The sequence below is a fragment of the Pinus tabuliformis genome, chromosome 5_2 (assembly GCF_031772625.1).
Source record: "Pinus tabuliformis cultivar Carrire ecotype Pingquan chromosome 5_2, CPIR1, whole genome shotgun sequence".
Taxonomy (NCBI): Eukaryota; Viridiplantae; Streptophyta; class Pinopsida; order Pinales; family Pinaceae; genus Pinus; species Pinus tabuliformis.
This window is the reverse complement of record NC_142306.1, coordinates 708,445,236-708,459,351: the sequence shown is the minus strand read 5'-3', so window position 1 is coordinate 708,459,351 and position 14,116 is coordinate 708,445,236. Positions and strand designations below refer to the sequence as shown.

The following is a 14,116-nucleotide window of genomic DNA, read 5'->3' as shown; positions in this document are numbered from 1 at the left end:
TTGCGAGCCATAATCACAGCCATGTATGGCATATCTTGTGATTATGGCATTTTATGAGGTCAATTCTTGTGAAGACATTTCAGTTTATAATAAATTTTGAACCTCAACAGAGTTTTGGCAAGACCTGGCTGAGCTAGGACATCAAAAACACAGCTGATATGAATGACATAATCTAGCCTCAAGAGGGAGCCTCTTTTGTTTCATCACTCTAACAATCTATGAAGTGGTGGAAAGCATATCAACTTCCCCTTGAATATGACACCTAAACTGAGTACAAATCCTAAATGATGCAGCCCTTGGTGCATGTCTCTCAAAGTATCGATATTTCAAATGTTGAAAGCTCTTGTGCCCATTTGATATGCATTCGATTGCAGTTCCCCTGAAGAAAGAATCTTATAAAGGTGAGGCCATGGCCAATATGTTAGCCATATCCATTAGAGTTGCCATTGCTTGACAACTTTAGTGTGATCAGTCCCACCATGATTCACATGGGCTTCTACTCAACACTGGCTGTTGCTATTGTAAGAGTCTTCAAGCTCGTTGAACCCATAGTATTGATAAGTGTATTCTTTGGGTCTTTGGTTTTCAAATTATGCCTATGTTTTCCTCTCAGTATCATTATTTCAAATGCTGAAAGCTCTAATTCCCATTGCTGTGTATTTGATTGTGGTTTCCCTGAAGAAAGAAGCTTATAATGGTGAGCCCGAGGCCAATATGTTGGCCATATCCATTGGAGTTACTATTTCAGCTTATGGGGAGGCCAAGATGAATGCATGGGAGGTGATTCTCCAGTTAAGTGCAGTTGCATGTGAGACTACCCAATTGGTTCTCATACAAATTCCACGAACATCAAAAGGGATTAAGTTGAATCCCATCATGTCTTTGTTGCTCCTTGTTGCCTTGTTTTTCTCAGCACCCCCTGGGCCTTAGTAGAATACCCATTTCTGATAATCAGGGTCTCTTCCTTTGATTTGGATTACATGACATTTATGCTTGTGCCTTGGCTCTTAATCTTGCAGTGTTTCTTCTGATAGGAAAGACTTCAGCCTTGACTATGAATGTTGTTGGTCTTGTCAAGGACTGGCTGCTCATAACATAATCTTTGTCTGTAATAAATGAAAAGGTTACAGTCATACACTTGAGTGGGTGTGGACTGGATTTTCTGGCTGTCTGTTACTATAATCATTTGAAACTTCAAGCTCTCAAGTCCAATGACAACCAACCAAAGTACCTCAGCAGTGCAGCTGATGCCAATGATGAAGGAGAAGGTTTGATAATGATGAGTGGGAGATTCTCAATCAGAGATTCAGAACCAGTAGAGAAAAATCAAACTCAAGCTTCAGGATTAGGTATTTAGATCATTAATATTGTCTTGTGCTAGAGATTACTGTTCTTGGATTGGCTCCTCTATGCCCAGATCTATTTGCAGGGAACAGGCCAGTCATTCACAGTGAAGAAGATAATGACAAGATTAGTGTATAATGATGGACAGGATGGTGCCATGGTGCCAACCTAAATCTCAAGTAAGGAGACATATGTTCATCAATTTGTCAATAAGCATGGCCTACAATTCAATTGCTCTAAGCCTATCACTTCTTCCACCTGTCAAATAAATTGTTTCCTGTTTGTTTAGTTGACTATGGTTCTAATAAATATACTATTGTTTGATGTAAAAAGACAAAACAAAACAAAAAATATGGAAAGTTGTGACCCCATTTTCTAACTACAAATTGAAATCGGATTACCATAGTGACCACCTCTGCTTATTGGAATAAAAAAGGGGGTGGGTTATGCACAATCCTCCGTATCATTTGCTATTACCAGAGATAATTAAAGCCACCCTAAACTCAAGTCTTAACTATGCTGATAGGGTGTTTGGGGAGGGGGATCCCTTACCAACCCACTATAATCTGCAGAAAAGCATCCTAAGAACATATGCAAAATCAACCCTTCAATGAAATGATCCAAGAATATAGGTACTCAAACATTGATTTTATCAAAGAAAAATACAAGACAGAAAGAAAAGATCATAACAAGGATTAGAAGAGTCTAAGAACAGTGCTCACTATCTACAGAGCCAAGACGAATGCAGAAGAGTTCTTCCTTCAGTTCCCCATCTGAGAAATCAGTTGCATGCCAGACCCAAGTTTTATCACTACCTGCGTGCTCCTGAAGTGACATTGGGGAATGAACTGCAAGGAAAAAAAAAAAAAAAACAATATAATCCAGATAATAAGGATCAACACAAATTCTCGGCACAGAAAGCCTCTTAAAACTTGGACGTAAGATAAGCTATTACAATCTCAGGGGGGAAATTACACAAAAAAAAAACAAACAAACAAATTTACATACTTAAATGGTTTGCACATATTTTCAATGTCTTGGATTGCCTCATGACCAGCCGAACCTTTGTAGTATCCTTGTGCTTAAGAAACTTTACTGTTCCTACACCACGCTCCTTCCATTGATTCCCATCCTTGTCAAACCTGTACAGCTTCGCCTTCCTGCAGGGTCAAACATATAAAAAAGAATGGGAATATTAATAAACAATGAAACTGCATTAGGATCATTTTAAGAGCCCATGGCATCCATTAGAAGTAACGTCCGCAATATCCCACCATATCAAATGCATTCAAAGATAAATTACCAACGACCTATTAAAAACACAGGAGATATTCCTTAACATTACCGAAAAGGATCCCACAAAAAAGCTCAATAATAACATCAAACATGTAAGAATACAAATCATCAACTATTTAATAACAAAAGAATGCTCATCCCATACATCCCCATAAAGTACAGAAATGATCAACAGCCTGTTCAAAACATCATAGAAAGTCAACGAAAACAGTTGACAGAAGACCAAAACAGACATATGCCTGAATCATACCACCTCACAACATAAAAAGACAAATCACCCTAATGCCAATAACCAAAAGACAGATTATCAAATAGGCCCAATTCAGTATTCAATGGCTAATCCAAAAACCAAAAAATACGAAACCCCGTATGCTTAACAATAACAAATGACCATCACACCCCCCACTAAACCAGAATAACAGAGAAACCATCATAGATTCTTCAAAGACATTGAAAAAAGGATGGCCTATAGTTCAACAAAATATAAAAAGACTCGTCAAAATACAAAACCCCCAATGATAACAAATAAACCATCAAATGCATCCCCGAAAAAATCTTCATCGGCAGCCTATCAACATAGGAAAACAATTATTACAGACCATAATGAGATCAAAAAATGCTGATCAAAATATCAATGGGACATCAAAACAACAAGAAACTCACAAAATACACAGAAAAGCAAAACCCTAATTACCCGATAAAACAAACCATAGCCCGCTAAATGCATCTACCATAGAGTTTCTTCAGCACCCCATTGAAATGACAAATCCGATCATCATCAACAGGCGAACAAAACATCGAGAACCCGATAAAAACAGATCTTACTAAAAAGGAGAAAAATTAGAAGTAAATAACTGCCCAAATGCATCTTCATTATAGTCAAGGTCCCATTTATGTGCACAGGAAAAGGGCCACTGAAGAGGCCATGAAAACAACTTTCAACTGAGAAAACAAAATCATGAAATAGACATGGATTAAGAAATTTACATGTCAAGAAGGACATCCTCCTCTTCTTCGCCTATGGCGACAGTAACCTCCTCAAGCTTAACAATGGGTGCAACCTGAGCTCGAGTGTCCTCTTCCTTTCCGGCATCATCCTCGTTCTCTCTCGAATCGTCATCTACTGCCCGTGTAAGAACAGGATCCTCCTGAGTTCCAGCCATCCCAATACCAGATAGTGCACAGAGGGAGGGCTCGAATGAAATCGATGGATCCAAAATATGCCAGAAACTCGCCCAATATCAGACACGAATGCGAAACCCTGAGGATTTTGGACAAAGGATTTAACTGTGCAAAAATGCTTCGAAGGCAAAGGGCAAAGAGGTCGACGGAGAGAAAACTCTCTATATAAGGGTTTTTGAGGTCGATGGAGAGAAAACACTCTATATAAGGGTTTTGAAGAGGGAAGGCCGGTAGCTGTTAAAGATTGAGAGTAAAAGTAGCATCGTTAAAGATAATATAATAAATTATTACAGGGATGGTTTGGGGGTTTCAAAGGGAGAGAAGGCCATGGAATAACCCCTAAATCATCTCCAACATGAGAGGCCTACTTCATTCATGTTGTCATGTTGGGACCAGAGGTTGTTGTGCGTTTTTTGTTTTCGCAATTTTGAACTCTTTCCTCGGTGATATATTATTGTGTTTATTGTAATAATAATGGGATGGGGTTGAGGGGTTTGTAAATGAGATAAATATGGAAAATTAATTAGAAATATTGGTTTTAAATTATTATAACTAGCATTTGCACCAGATGTTGCAAAGAAAACGCCGTAAGGCAATAGGAAAGGAACTAGTACCTTGAAGTGTCTTGTAAAATCGATGCAATCTCTACACATCATTATAATGTTTCAAAATTATATATTTACAATGTCCAAGATCATTCAATCAACTTTTATTACCACGACAAAGAACAATATAAAGCCCTGGAAAATAGGCTTATGATCACCCTATGAGGACACAAACGAGAATGTTGAAGGTACTTTCCTTGGAAACAACTTTTGAAAGGTGCTAGATAATATCTACAATAAACATATGATAGATATTGTATAAAAATAAATATTGGAAACAAGTTACAATTCTAATCAAAATCAATGTATCTATCCATGTTTTTTTTTATATAACGACTAAAGTCACGATAAGTCAAGTTGACTGTTAGGCATGGATCTCTTGATCTTGCACAAAAGTTTGTATAAAATACCATAGATGTTGTAAGCCATTGTTGAGGGAGGGGACAGATGGCAAGAGGCACAAAAAATCTGATGGCTTCTTCAATGTCCCAAGCATTCTTGTAGGAAGCTGCATTGTGATGATCTCCATTATCCAATGATGTCCATGTGCTTCGACTACAAGAAAGTTAGAAGTGACCATCTTGACTATTGTGATAGCAGTAAGAATCCTCCAAACAAATATCCCACCAAAACTAATTACAAGGTCATCCCATCATAAAGAAATATATACATAATAACATATATTAAACAAGAGGGCATGGGTCCAAGCATCACACCATACATAAATAGGAAGCAGAGTACCAGAGTACATTCAAGCAGCTTGAAAATTTTCACCACATATCTTGGTCCTTTGCCTTCTCTAGAAGGTATGATCTTGAAAGGTCTTATTCATCTCTAATACATAACCAAAATCCACGCACTGGAGTTAGAAATAAGAACATGGTCACAATTCCCCCTCAACACCAACATTGATCTGTTTCCCAATTCCTTCCTCTCCAATGCTCAAATGAGGATGGGGATGCTGCAACCCTGACAGTGTCAAAGTTGGGTATGAGGTGCAGATCATCATATGCTTTTCTCTTTTGTGGATCAGACACAGTATCATAAACCTGATTTATCTCAGAATAAAGGTCAGTGGCTGTCTCAAGCTGGTGTAGAGGCATGACATCAGGGTGGTATTTCAGTGCCAGTCTTTTGTATGCAACCCTGATATCATTGCAGGAGGCATGACAAGAGACACCCAAAAGAGCATAGTGATCATTTTTCCTCCTGAAAGTAATATCCCTCTTTTCTTTTGTTGCAAAACTGGCACTGATGGTTCTGCCATTGAAGCTGTGAGAAGCCCTTAATACCACATTGCCAAGACTCAATTGATTACTTGAAAATGGGTTGCTTGTTGTACTTGTTGGGAATATCAATTCCCCCGTAATCAAAGGGGATTTGCCTTTGGGAGATGAGAGTGGGGAATTGATTGTGAGAGACCCAAGTGTGGAAATCTTCATGATTAATTTCTGGTTTGGAAAATATGGAGACAAGGCTAATTGTATGTATGTTCTGATATCCAAACTTTGGAGAAAGGACCTCATAAAAGCAAGAGATGAACAAAATTTGATGAATGTTAAGGCAATTGTTCATATTATAATATCAACCGTTTACCCGTTCCCAACTGATTTGCACAAGGAGGGGTTCTAGATGATTTTGGAAAAATGTTGCTCCTCATCTTCAAAAATAAATTTACCAACCTAAATGCCAAAACATTTATGCTGTGTGTTTCTATTTTGGAAATATTATGCATAATGCTTGGGCCCAAGAATAGGGTTCTAATGGCACATCTGAATGTCCCAACAATGATCAACCCTCTTACCACAATCCTTATTGCGAAAAAACTCAGGGTTGTGAGTCTCATAAGCCAGTCAACTCTAGTGATTGGGGTGTAAATTCAAGTTTGACCCCTAAATTGAAGGTATCTAAGGAAGCGAAGACAAGATTTAACATGAATCAAGCTGCAGAACCTGAAGATGCGCATGGAGATTCTGTTTCTATTCTGGATGAGGAACGGAAAATGGCTTAAATGGGCAAGGGAAATGGTTCACTTGCTCAAGTAGAATCACAAAGGGATTCAACAAATTCAAGTGATAATAATCAGACAATGGGTCTGCCTAAAATTTATCATGAAAATCATTCTAAAGCTACATTGTTAGAGGAAGCAACCAATAATAATGAATTCGGCATGCCCACTCGAAATGAGATGGAAGTTGTACCTTTTGATTGTTCACATCCTGTAGTTCCTATCAGCATGTGAAAAGGGGATGATACAGGGGTTGGAACTTTGAGAAACTCTCATGCAAAGCCTAATGTTAACTCTGAAAACTGAGCTGTGAACCAATCAAGGAAGTCCCAGTTGGTGAACCACAAATTGGCGGGTCAAGGAAGAGAGTTTTAAGCAGACATGGTGTACATGATTGTGATAGGAATGTGCCTAATGGTGTTCAGCTGTCCTCACCAGATTTAACTGGTTCTTTGGAGAATAATTACGAGTATTGTGTTAAGTTCATTCGTTGGTTGGAACGGGACTGTCATATTCAGAAAGATTTCCATCAAAAATTCCTGACATGGTTCAGCTTGCGAGCAACATCTCAAGAGTGGAGAATTGTCAGGGTTTTTGTTGACACCATGTCAGATGATCTAGCTAGCTTGGTTGGACAATTGGATGATACTTTCTCAGAACGTATCTACATATCTACAGCAAAGAGGGCACCAAATTAAAAAAGAAACATAAAATTACACATTCCATCATAAATAATTCTTGAAAAAAAATTCTTGAAATTGAAAAAAGAAAAAAAAAACAGACAGGCAAACTATACCTAAACATGCCTCATTTTTCAATGTTACTAGAAACCTATTCTCACATTCCATTGCTACTAGACATTCAAGATTTCCTTGTAAGACTAAGAAAACTATTTCCTTATCATAAAATGTGTCCAAATGACGCAAAAAATGAAACATACACAATCGTTAAGCAAATAGTAAATGTAATATTCAACCACTGATCTATGCACAGTAATGAACCAGAGTTCATGAGACAAAAATTAACAGGTATTGCACATAGCAACAGTTTCAAACACCCATTCTGTCCATGAGCAAGATATTCAGAGGTATCTCTCACATGAGACAATGAAGTAACAGGTATTTCAGATAACAGTAGTTTCAAAAATCGATTATGCACATGAGCAAAATATCCAGAGGAACCTCTCACATGAGATAATAATAATGCATACCCGAAAAATCAATTCAAAACACCCATTGATCGATACCAAAATAGTACTTCAGAAAATACTAAATCTAAAACCTTAAAAAAAAAAAAAAAAACCTTTATAGGTATCTTGTCACGAAACAAGATTTTCCAGTTATTTAACAAGTGAAATGACTTACAACTTCTTTTGGTTGTAAATATAAATAATAAATATCTTATAATAATATAATAAGCTAAAGGCTATGTGGTTCAATAAGCTAAAGGCTACAGAGTGAGTGGCCTCGACATCCACTAAATCTATCAGAAACCAGAAACCACACAAGTTTACTTCTCTTATTTTCAGTTTATAAGATTAATAGTTTCTGTGTATGTTTATCTTTCAAAATTAATCTTTGTTGTTTTAATCCGAAGTATAGTGTGAGAGCAAGTATACTATGTTCTTTATCATCTCTTGATAAGGTCTCTGTGTTCATTTGAGTATCTTTCATTATTCAGAATCATAAATGCTACGTTATACATGTTTTGAAATTACTTGCACTTTATTTTGGAAATGTTGATATCAATCTAAAAGAAAAAAAGAATTATTGCTAAGATTTCACTGGTGAATGGCAACAAATAAGCTTTTGGGAACATCTTGAGACCAGAAGCATGGATAAACCCAACAAGTTATTCCTATGACTACATAAATAAACATTTGGGAGCACGTTCAGACCAGAAATATGGAAAGCCAACTAGTTATTCATATGACTACACATGTATCTCTCACATGAGACAATGAAGTAACAGGTATTTCAGATAACAGTAGTTTCAAAAATAGATTATGAACATGAGCAAAATATCCAGAGGAACCTCTCACATGAGATAAGAATAATGCATACCCGAAAAATCAATTCAAAACACCCATTGATCGATACCAAAATAGTACTTTAGAAAATACTAAATCTAAACCTTAAAAAAAACCTTTATAGGTATCTTGTCACGAAACAAGATTTTCCAGTTATTTAACAAGTGAAATGACTTACAACTTCTTTTGGCTGTAAATATAAATAATAAATATCTTATAATAATATAATAAGCTAAAGGCTATGTGGTTCAATAAGCTAAAGGCTACAGAGTGAGTGGCCTCGACATCCACTAAATCTATCAGAAACCAGAAACCACATAAATTTACTTCTCTTATTTTCAGTTTATAAGATTAATAGTTTCTGTGTATGTTTATCTTTCAAAATTAATCCTTGTTGTTTTAATCTGAAGTATAGTGTGAGAGCAAGTATACTATGTTCTTTATCATCTCTTGATAGGGTCTCTGTGTTCATTTGAGTATCTTTCATTATTCAGAATCATAAATGCTACATTATACATGTTTTGAAATTACTTGCACTTTATTTTGGAAATGTTGATATCAATCTAAAAGAAAAAAAGAATTATTGCTAAGATTTCACTGGTGAATGGCAGCAAATAAGCTTTTGGGAACATCTTGAGACTGGAAGCATGGATAAACCCAACAAGTTATTCCTATGACTACATAAATAAACATTTGGGAGCACGTTCAGACCAGAAATATGGAAAGCCAACTAGTTATTCATATGACTACACATGTTAGGGACGTGAAGCTCACATTCCTCGGGCAGATGCTAAGCAGAAGGTTTCAGGTTGCTACATATGGATATAGCAAGACATAATGAAAAACCCTAAGATGACAATATATTTATAAATTGTTTGATAACTAACTAGTTGCAGAGGAACATAGCACCAATTCCTCTAAGAAAAGTTTATATCCATTCAACATCATACCATATAAAAAGGAGGAGGCGGTGGTTGCATTATGCTCAGAAGAACAGAACACTGCAGCAATTCCTCCAAGTAAAATCGCATACCCATTCAACAATATAAAATATAAAGGAGCCTCGAAATGCCAAAAAGAAGGGTTATTATAACCACTAGTTCATCCCGAGTCGTACTATGTAGTTTGATGTTGATATTTCTTTGTGGACTAAATAAATAAAGTAAAATCTCTAGTTTAAGAGATAGTAAGTCAAATTTCTTTCCAAGGAAACCTTTGTGGGATCCTTCCCCGTCAACTTTGAATATCCGTATGAGGATGGCTCAACTGCCACAGTAGTGGCTGACAAACCCGAGGGGATTGGCTGGATTTGAACCTGTAGCTTATAAATTCCCTGTCAACAACATGTCTTATCGGTTGCAAGATGATTCAACCAGTTGAGCTAATGCTCAGGGCTGACATAGTAGATCAAATTTATTGGTGACACCCCAATCTTCATTGGAAATTAATTATGATGCCTCTGTGCCATATATCTAGCATTGAAGTCAGCTGAATTTTGCTTATTCATCTCTTTGGTCTGGATTTGACTATGCACAGTTGTGTATGAGCTCACTGATTGGCTTGATCTATCAATTTCAAATGTATTGCAATTTTTCTTTTTTCCAAAGAATACTATGAGAGATTCCCCCATTCCTTGGAATATTTGGATGGAGGGCAGCTGATCTGCTAGCCACAATAGAGGCTGGTAACCCAGAGGGACTTGACTGGAATTGAACTTGTGACCCATAAATGTGGTATTTTTAAGCACAGTTGTGCAACTTAAATATCCACTATTTTTTGGGTTTTTCCTGCTAAAATTGGCATATACAATACATATAGTTGCATATTGGGGATTTCAGCAGCATTGATAAAAAAATTCGCAGGAGTCCAAAAAACATGTTTTTGGAATTATTCTTGAAAAAATCCACAAGCATTAAAAAATAAAAAATATTGTTTTGGCATTTCCGGATTTATGTTGGATTTCAATGCTCTTTCTTTGAAACTTCCCGTAAGGTTAGGAAAGAGCTCATGATAGATTTGAATTCAACAATAATTCCCTCAATTTATTGCAACCAAATTCATTATTGAAGTACAATAAGGTAACCATGCAGTCAACAATTTATTCACATGAAACCAATTCCACAATACATAGAGAGCTTAGGACCAGTCCTCTCAATGTTTCGTTACAATCCAAAAACACAGTGATTTCTATCACAAATCCTACTGGGCTACTTAATTTGACCTTACCTGTATCCTTGGTACTTTGTACCTCCTACTGCTCCAGACTGCGTGAGATTATCTCAAGGTTGTTGTTGATACCAATCTGGGCTTCCATTGCTTCCAAACCCTCTCCACCATACCTCGCTACCAAGAGGAATTTAGCACACCTTCTTTGTTGTCACAGGATTAGGCCGCTATCGAACAGGGCCTTTGGAAATAGGTTGCAGCCTACCTCAATGCCCTAAAATCTGTCTGCTGCTACAGTTGGACTCCTGAAATCCTTGTTGCCACAAAGGGGTGATATGCTGCGGGTGATATGCTGCCCAAATTTATCTTCAAATCCCTGCGCTGTCCCACGTCAATGCCTGGAAAAGTGTTGTTGTCTCAGATGGTGGACATAAGATTCTTTCTTTGCCCCCAATCCCCAAATTTTGTCTTGTTTCAATGCAGTTGTGTAGCTTCCTTGTACTTTAGTGCTTCTAACTGAATCCAATGCTAAAATCAATGGGTTCAGACCCAATTTTGAACCAGTGAGGACTCTCAAACCAACAGGTTGTCCAATTTTACATGCCGCTACCAAACAAAGCCAACCACAGGCACCTCTATGCTTCCCTGAAGAGATTTTGTTCTCTGTCACCAACATGGGTGTCTGTGTATTAATCCATTGATCGTTCTTCCAACAAATTGCCATTTAGGTCAATCTGTCAAGAGCCGAGTCCATTCATAGGTTGCAGAGAGACCCACCCTCGAGTTATAAACTAGCCATATTCTAAATACCTTTTTCCCGCCCACCATATTCAAAGATCACCAGTAGGCTTGCAGATAATCCAAGACTCATTTCAAGGCCAGTCACAGTGGCCAGTAGATTCAAGCAAGATGTTGAATCACACAAGTCCTCGCCACTCCATCGTAGAACAGTGTTTCAGAAAACCTACGGAAGAGGTAACACAGGTATAGTTTCAGTTATAATGAGAACCTTAATCTAACGGTGGTGAACATTTTAATCGTCTAACATCAAATCAAACGGATCATAGTAAAACACGTAATACAACAGGGGAGTTTATTTCAAAGGGAACGCCTTACGGCGTAATAAGTATTGTTGTGGTTGATCCATGATAAGTTGTAGGGTAGTTGGTTTGTATGGGATTTAGTTGTTACGAGGTCTTAAGTTCAAATGTCATGGGGAGGGGTTGAGAATGGAAGTCATTTTGGGGGCATCAAAACTATTCTAAGGGGCATCTTCCACTGAGCTTTACACAATCCTCGATGTTGAGGATGAAAATAATATGAATATGCCAAGCTCACTCTACAGCCTAGTATGGTTACAACCATGTTTGTCCATCATTCCAAGGGGCATCTTCCACTGAGCTTTACACAATCCTCAATGTTGAGGATGAAAATAATATGAATATGCCAAGCTCACTCTACAGCCTAGTATGGTTACAGCGATGTTTGTCCATCATCAAAGTTGAAATTTTGCTAGTGTCGGCCAAAATAAATTAAAAAAAAAAAAAAAAAAAAAAAAAAAATACAAAACATTTAAATAATGTTTGCTCATAAAAAATAATTGCCAATGAAGAAATTGGATCCCTCTCCGCTCATATTATATCTATATTTAAGATGGGTCTATGCTAGTGGATAACACAAAAATCACAAAGTGAAGAAGAGTTTAATTTCAAGTCAAAGCAAAACTTTGGGACTAGCGCAATTCATCTAACTTCTATTGAAATGCGGTATTTATACGTGTAATGTGATATATATATATATATATATATATATATATATATATATATATATATATATATATATATATATATATATATATATATATATATATATATATATATATAGTGTAATTGCTATTATGTTGTTAAATGGTTGTTTAATTAATGTTGGTTATTCGATGGCAAGATGGTTTTGTAACTCTTAATGATGTAATTGTTCATCTTCTTGGTTGTAGTGTGCCATGTTGTTGACATACAAATATTGTAATGGAGCCAAAAAAAAATGACAGTAAAGCATAGTTGGAAGTTATAAGTTTATCCTCCTAGAAAAGCAAAATTGTGGAGTTAAAGAACCACTTCTAGGAAATCAATTTCCATCACATCCATAGGGAGCTAAATACAACTGTAGATTCTCTCTAAAAAAGAATTATTTGTCTGGAGACAAGTTACATATATTATGATGAATTAGTTGGCAACCCAGTTCAAAGTTCTCATTCGATGCCCATATACTAATATGGATCAGCTTTAAGTTAAATTTTCAATTAGTTATCAACTAGCTTACTATAAATTTCAAGTGAGTCTACATTCAGATTTCAATTAGCCTCAAATACAATGTCTTTCTTTTTCTCTTGACAGGGGCCTCTTCATGGTTGTATAATACACTTTCGGGAATTTTTTGTTACAGGCTAATGCCATTTCTAGTCACTGTCTTCGTTTTTCTCATAGTAGGGCCCTCTTCGTGGTTGTATAATACACTTTCTACAATTTTTGGTTGCATGCTATTGTCATTTCTAGTCAGTCTTATAATTTGCAGAAGAAAAAAAAATTGTAAAACCCTGGTTTTACAACAACTTCTTTTTCTCTTCTTCTGGGTCGTGATGCCTTGTCTTCTGGCAACCCATTGTAATGACAGAAGTTACAATCTTTTTGTCAATGTTTGTGCTTTTTTTCTATAGTAATAAGAAGAAGAAGAATAAGAAGAAAGATATTGTAATGGTTATGTCATGGTTGGCATTCCTAAATATAAGCAGATATAGGATAAGCATGCATGCATATTAGAACTTGGTGCGCATGGATGGAATTCAATGTGCCAAATGATGTAGATGTTTCACAAGCATGGGGTGTGACATTTCAACCCTAGTTATCAATAGTGATGAGAGGCCACCAAGGACAATACCCCTTGGACCCTATGATAAGTGTTGCACATTTTGGTGTTAGGAGTGGAAGGGTAAGCTTGGTTCGAGGAGGTTGGTTATGGGATGTTTTTTGGTGCACATGAGGTTGTGCATCAACTACCATGGCTACACTTGAATTAGTGGGTCTTTACAAAAATAAAGTGGGAGAGTTAAGTTTTGTGAACAAAAGTAGCCTATGGGTGATATTTGCATTGATCACTTGTGTTAGGAACCTTTTTAGGCAAGTTAACTAATACTTGGAAGGTGTGAACCATGTAATTGAAATAATTCAATAGTGTCCTCCTTCCTTCAAATGAAGCAACAAAGCCAAGAACGTGACTATCAAATAAATATTAGCCCCCTATTGAGCCCTTGTTGCACATTTACAAATTGCTCAGACATTGATGTCATGGTGTTTCACACTAAGTATATCTAAGATTACATGTGATAGTATATGCCTCATTTTAGTACTAACAACTTCATTAGTTTTGTTCTTATATATTACATACTTTTTTTATTTGTGGTTGTTATGTATGTGATGTTTATAATAATTA

The 14,116-nt window shown here is 36.6% G+C and overlaps 1 protein-coding gene across 1 annotated transcript; it reads right to left on the bottom strand.

The window, feature by feature from the left end:
• Window positions 1–1,989: 1,989 nt before the first annotated feature.
• On the bottom strand, window positions 1,990–3,974 carry LOC149161117 (ran-binding protein 1 homolog c-like). Its single transcript, XM_089436891.1, has 3 exons — window positions 3,628–3,974; window positions 2,353–2,504; window positions 1,990–2,192 (listed from the first exon to the last, which is right to left on the bottom strand). Exons 1-3 carry the CDS (start codon window positions 3,801–3,803, stop codon window positions 2,050–2,052), a joined length of 471 nt encoding a protein of 156 aa, XP_089293017.1. The 5' UTR covers window positions 3,804–3,974; the 3' UTR covers window positions 1,990–2,049.
• Window positions 3,975–14,116: the final 10,142 nt, after the last annotated feature.

Coding starts and splice junctions, on each gene's coding strand:
- LOC149161117 (XM_089436891.1), bottom strand. CDS start 3,803: ATGGCTGGAACTCAGGAGGATCCTGTTCTTACACGGGCAGTAGATGAC. Junction 2,505..3,627: donor GAGGATGTCCTTCTTGACAT/GTAAATTTCTTA, acceptor TTGACCCTGCAG/GAAGGCGAAGCTGTACAGGT. Junction 2,193..2,352: donor AATATGTGCAAACCATTTAA/GTATGTAAATTT, acceptor TTTTCCTTGCAG/TTCATTCCCCAATGTCACTT.